Source organism: Trachemys scripta, chromosome 3 (genome assembly GCF_013100865.1).
Source record: "Trachemys scripta elegans isolate TJP31775 chromosome 3, CAS_Tse_1.0, whole genome shotgun sequence".
Taxonomy (NCBI): domain Eukaryota; kingdom Metazoa; phylum Chordata; order Testudines; family Emydidae; genus Trachemys; species Trachemys scripta.
In genome coordinates this window covers 112864635-112871087 of record NC_048300.1, presented here as the reverse complement: position 1 = coordinate 112871087, position 6453 = coordinate 112864635, and the positions used below count along the sequence as shown (strand labels likewise).

The 6453-nt window shown below is 42.0% G+C and overlaps 1 protein-coding gene across 1 annotated transcript; it reads left to right on the top strand.

Annotated features, from left to right (window-relative positions):
• Window positions 1-646: 646 nt before the first annotated feature.
• On the top strand, window positions 647-5170 carry FABP7 (fatty acid binding protein 7). Its single transcript, XM_034765760.1, has 4 exons — window positions 647-916; window positions 1701-1873; window positions 2510-2611; window positions 4815-5170. Exons 1-4 carry the CDS (start codon window positions 844-846, stop codon window positions 4863-4865), a joined length of 399 nt encoding a protein of 132 aa, XP_034621651.1. The 5' UTR covers window positions 647-843; the 3' UTR covers window positions 4866-5170.
• Window positions 5171-6453: the final 1283 nt, after the last annotated feature.

Genomic DNA, 6453 nt, shown 5'->3' with positions numbered 1-6453 from the left:
TTGCCAAATAAAGATAAAGTGAAATGCAGCCAGAACCCCTTTTTTCGTCCTGCTGTGGGTATTCAGTCAAGCATCTTATTTTGATTTCAGTATCTGGTTTTCCGTTTCAAATGGTCTCCTCTCTTAACTGGGATGTCTACTGGGGTAGACTTGGCACACATAATTCTCGCGGTACATGAGTGTAATCCCCCCTTTTGTAGAGCCTCTTTGCTGAATCCCTGCCTGTTACACTTCCCTTTTATGCCTTGCTATTTGAATGTGTAAGAGAAAATACCGAGTTTTCTTTGCAAGAGGATAAGACTTCGGTTTCCTTAGTGTCTTTTTAAATTGTCACCAGTTTACAGTGCAACGGAAGAGAAGCTGAATTTCTTATTGTGCATCTTTTCTTTGAGGCTGAAATTGCTCTTGCCAAGTTTTCAAGTAGGACTTGAATGACGCCCTCTCTCTCTCTCCCCCCCACCCCCCACTCTGCTCCCCCAGCAGCAGCAGAGCCCTCCCCCGCCCCCCCTCTTAGGCAGGAGAGGGCTTCAGGGTAAAGGGTGGGCGGCACAAGACTTGCTCTGCTGACCCAGTGGCCTGATCCAATCACAGAGAGGACTGAAACCCTTCAGCCCCTCCTCGCCTTTACTTCAAAGGAAGAGGGAGAGGGCGGGGGGAGGAGGCGAGGGTGGCAATGTAGGTCCTTTCTTCTTTGTCCGCCCCTTCTCCGAGTCCCAATAAGAAGGGGGCTGAGCTGTAGTTGAGGTGCAGGAGATTCTCTTAGGTTTAAAATCCCAACAGGACTGGACACAGCCTCCCACCTGCCAGCTTCATTCCAACTGTCTAACCCTTCCTGCGGCCACAATGGTTGAGGCATTCTGTGCTACCTGGAAGCTGATTGACAGCCAGAATTTTGATGAATACATGAAGGCGCTGGGTAGGTAAAAGGAGCTATTGCTAATCACCCATTGGGCTGCTGAAATTGTTCCTGAAGTTTTGATGATGTTTTCCAGCACAGATAGGTTGGAGAGTGATCGTGGGATTTGGGATTTTGCACTGGATTAAAGCTTCTGAGTGATTTCTGAGTAGAACCAAAAAAAGAATCATTGTCTAGCTGAGCTGAATGTTGCTGCAGAGAATGTGAATGTGAAAGTGCCCTGGCTTTGCCTGCTCTGTTATTTCCATCATTGTTTCATTCTTTATCAAAGTTAACGTGATATAGATATAATTTGCATGGTGGGTTTGTAAGGGGGGGCGGGGAAGGCGGGGGAACAGAGTGGTAATGCATTGAGCCTGTTTTAAAACTTTATTTTAGGAAAAGACAATGAGATCAACTGTATCAACAAAAGTTGCTTGCAAATAAACAAACAGGTCCCTGTCATTGTACAGGAATGATAAAGATTGCCATCTAAATAAGCAAAAAGTAACTGTCACTAATTCAGTGACAAGAAGCTGATGTACTACACTGTTGACCTAAGGGGTCATTATTACAATATATTGTGTTTCTTAAGTGGATACCTGAGGACTCAGAAATATATACAGTGAGCTAGACTGTAGGACAGTGGATAGATGAGTTATGGATGACTGGGCAGAGAAGTGTAAAGTGTAGTGTGATAGTGAAAGGAGCAGAACAGGATAGGAGGTTTCACCTCATTGTTTGGCAAACAGGGTGTAAAAGAAATCAGGGTCTGATGGATTTTTGTTTTCATTTGGCGGGTTAGGAGTGGGCTTTGCTACTCGGCAGGTGGGGAACGTCACTAAGCCCACGGTGATAATCAGCAATGAAGGGGACAAAGTAGTGATCAGGACCCAGAGCACTTTCAAGAACACTGAAATCAGCTTCAAGCTTGGAGAAGAGTTTGAGGAAACTACCCCAGATGACAGAAACTGCAAAGTAAGTGAACACCCTCTCAGGCTGTAGCATTTGAAAAGTCTTATCTTTTGGTGGGGGAGGGACTAGGGAGAATGATTCAACTTCTTTGTCACAGTTAGTTTAGTTTTGTAGCACAGAAAGGGAGTGTAAGGAAAGACAAGACCGCATTTTACTCATCTAGAGACACAAAAGTATGTCTGGATGTTATGACATACGTTTTGGCCTTCCAGTATGAAGGAATTCTGCTAGATACCCCATCCATATTTTTGTACCAGTCACTTTAATCCAAAAATCAGTTTAGGAGACATCATTCTCAACTGAAATGAGGAAGTACATCCTTCCTGAACTTTGGGGGCTTTAAAAAGTTGCTAAACCAGAGCAAATGTGAAATTATCATTTAAATGTCACTGGGACACACAAAGCAGGATTTATTTAATCCTTTTTGTACAAACAAGAATCAAATGGACTTTTCATTTTAAACAAGGAGGGTTCGTGGGTTTGGATTTAAAATGCCTAGAACTCCTTTATTATGCCAGGTTTGAGTAAGTTTGTTGAAGAGAATCTAGTAGAGGCTATTGAATACATTCCCTAGAAATCTGAATAGTATCTGCTACTGTTTTAAATTAATCCTTCTCTTTGTATATTTTGATATCCCAGTCAGTTGTGACCCTGGATGGAGACAAACTAGTTCATGTACAGAAATGGGACGGCAAAGAGACAAACTTTGTTAGAGAAATTAAGGATGGCAAAATGGTAATGGTAAGTAAAATGATCACTGAGCTCATATGTATCAGGTTAACTATTTGTTTAGATCTATCGAGAGCATGCTATTTTTATTTAAAATCTAGAGCTAGTTATCTGTAAAGCTGGTTGAGAATTTTTAAAAGTTCACACATATATATATATGCTGCTCTGAATCTGTTTATGGACAATGGAAAACTTTCAGCATTTTTCAACCAGCTCTAGTTAACAGTCTTCAGAAAGTCAATGACATTTTAGACTTTTGAGGGGAGGGGAGTTAAATACAGCATTGTACTAATCCCAAATGAAACAAAATACTCTTCTGGAACTGCAAAAATATGAACTATTTGATTAAATGTGCATCAATCCATTTTAAACAGGTGGTACTTTAGATCACTAAAATAAAATTGTCTTATACTTCCATGTGCAACTAGTTACTTAGAATAAGTATTTCTCTGGGGTAATATATCTTGAGGATTTTTGCATTTCATAATGAATGGAGTATTCCTGCTTAGATTATTTTCCAAAATGATGACCAGGGGAAGAGGTTCATGTAAAGAGTAATATTTTATGCTTTTAACCCACCTACCTCCAGTGATGCTTTGGGAATAGGATTATAATGTTGTGGCAGTCAGGGCCATCCTTACCCATACACAAACTACACAGCTGCGTGCTGCTCCAATGGCCAGCCTGATCTGGCCAGGAAAGCTGCCGCCACTCCCACCCCATGCCCACTCCACCCCTTCCCCATAGCCCCCGCCCCTGCTCCGTCCCCAGCCATGCTCCCACTCCACCCCTTCCCCTGAGCTATGTCCCTGGGCACTGCAGCAGGGGTCGGGTGTGCCCTGCACTCACCAGGTGGTGGGAAGTCTACAGACTGCCCTCGTGGCAGTGATACTAAAGCTATGGCTGAAAAGTGCACATGTTCTAAACCTTTATAACACTGGGAGGAAGGGGGTTTGGAAATGTAGCCTCTGGGCTGAAATTTCTCATGTTTGTTCTTGGCATGAAAAAGAAGTGTGTTCAGCTACTTTACTTTCTTTAACTCTTGTTTTTGTTCAGATACACACACACTCTCTCTCTCTCTCTTCGTGTGTGGAGAATTCCAAATAGTTTAAACTTAAAAGTGCAGACACAATATGTAGTTGGTCAATGAGAAATATGTGTTCTTAAGTTTGCTTGTTATAAAGCAAGTAACGATGATATTTGCCCGTGTGCAGCAAGCTATCTTACAAGAAATCTGAACAGGAATTTGGGATGCAAAATTGCAGATATGCAAACAGCTATCCCTTCTGCCAGTGGGAGTGGGCAGCAAGAAGGGTTTAATATCTAGGGCGTTCCTTTTCAACAATATAACCAAAACCGGCTCGAGCCCCCACCCAGTAACTTGGGAAAATTTCAGTCTTCACGATTGGCACCTCCAAGAGGCAATATATTGGGAGTTCCATACATTAGAATTACCAGCCATATTCAGTGATTACATATACAATCAGTGGACATGGTACATTTATTGAACACTTGATTCCCTTTACATATACCCCCTACATATAATAAGTATTGCATATGAACATTGAAATATACACATAGTGCATTGCACATTCTGATATGGGATCAGTGTGGTTTTTGTCTGTTTGTTTTTGTTTTAATAAAATTTTTTAATATAGGTTCAATGTTATGGCTGAGAGTTTAAATGCACAAAAGTTAGGAAATTCTGTTTTGGTTCCTAGACATCCTTTATTTTGGTCCCCTTTCTGATCTAGTGTATCATGAGTTACTCTGTATTGAAAACAGCAATAAGAAAGGTATGGTTGCTGTGGGAACCACAACTCTGAATGTTTTCACTCAATATTAAGGGTGCACGATCATGTTTTGTTTACTTTTATATGATTTACATCCACTAGAACAGTGGCTCTCAAACTTTTTTACTGGTGACCCCTTTCACATAGCAAGCCTCTGAGTGCGACCCCCCTTTATAATTTAAAAACACTTTTTTATATATTTAACACCATTATAAATGCTGGAGGCAAAGCAGGGTTTGGGGTGGATGTTGACAGCTTGCGACCCCCACCATGTAATAACCTTGCAACCCACTGAGGGGTCCCAACCCACAGTTTGAGAACCCTTGCATTAGAACAACCTCTTTAGATTTAGCAATAAGTAGAAAATGGTTATGAAACGTGGTATGGTGTTTTAACTTCTCTATTTCTTCTCCAACTTGCAGACTCTCACCTTTGGTGATGTGGTTGCTGTTCGCCACTATGAGAAAGCATAGAACCTACCTGTCCCCTGTCCAGGTGTTACTCCTGCTGGATGCATTTAACTGCCATCCAAAACTGAACGTAGCTAAGTGACATGAACATTACTGGCATGAAAGGTTAATGAAGAGCTTGCGGGTTGTTGGTTTTTTATTTTTACTTTATACCATCAATTGGCAAACTCTTGTTCAGTAAAATGCAACAGGTAGAACTTTGCATTAAATCTCTGAAACACTTGTCTTCGTTTTTTACAATAAATGGAACATATTTGACATGTTATGAAATGCAATTCAAACTTAAAATTAAAATGTTTTTAAACTCATGCTGGTTTTGCATTTAATGGACTAGTGTTTCAGTGCTTTGGAGGAGGTGATATAAAAACATTTCCTAAATGGGGTTAATACTGCAAGGAGAGGTGGTGGCAAGATGCTACAGTAGGCTGGGCTATATGGGGTCACTAACAGGAAACCAGGTGTGACTTCACTCCAATTTAGTGGCTTCTCTTTGCTTGAGAAACTCAGGAGCAGCATCTTTGTAGTGCTGCAGTGGGGGCAGAGAGGTGAGAGGAAACATGGGTACTATCTCCCTGGCTCAAACCACTGACAGTCCCCTTCCTCTCTGATAATAATAATCTTTACTGACAGCCTGATCCAAAACTCACTGACATCAATGAGAACACTTCCACTGACTTCAATGGGTTTTGAATCAATCCTTTACTATTTTGTGTGTGTGTGTGTGTTAATGTGGCTAATGGAGGAAGTGGGTGAGAGTTCTATGATCTTCAGTGCAGAGGGAAATAAATCAGAACCAAAAGGCAGAAATGCTCCATAGATTGGGGTGGGAGGGCAGTAGGAATGTAGCAGGCCCTGATCACCCTCAGGGTTATAGCTTGCCTTTCCTAGGGATCCTCAGATGCCACAGGGTTAGGAAGCCTTGCTCCTTGAGGGGAGCATAGAGTGGAAACACCATGATGTGAACCTCCTCCTGGAGTCCCTTCTTGTACGTTTTATCACACAATGGTGCATTATGGACCTTAATTTGTATGGAGGGGCAGTAATCTCTTCTAAGAGCCGTACTGCATTTTACAGAAATCAAAATTGTTTTAATAAAACATCTTAAAAGCAGAATTGGTGTGAACTGGCTCTATACCCCAGTTTTCTGAGCCAAATAAAACCAAAAAGAGTTACATGGCATCATATATGTAACTAGGAGGAAAAGATATAAAGAGAATCCCCCTTCTGTTAGGACATTGCATCCATGGGCCATATCTGCTTTTGGTTGATTAAGACCTTTTTTTAACAGTGACACGGTTGTGATATTTAACCAGTGGGCCACATTGGGGATGCTGCAAAGGCATATGGCCAGAAAGGCGTTTCAGGAGGGGAATTGCACCTGAGCTCCCAGGCCTGATGCTGGACCATGGTATTCCTTAGATCTGCTAGCTGGTGTGGTGGAAGTAGTTCTGGTTCCTCCCCACCAGAGTGTCTCTCTTTCATAAGGACACTGACGGAGGACTAGTGCTTGGTCTCAGCGACTGCGACTATGGCTGGTCCTTCTGTGCAGGGAGCACAAGAACACCTCAATTGATAAGGGTCTAGACACAAA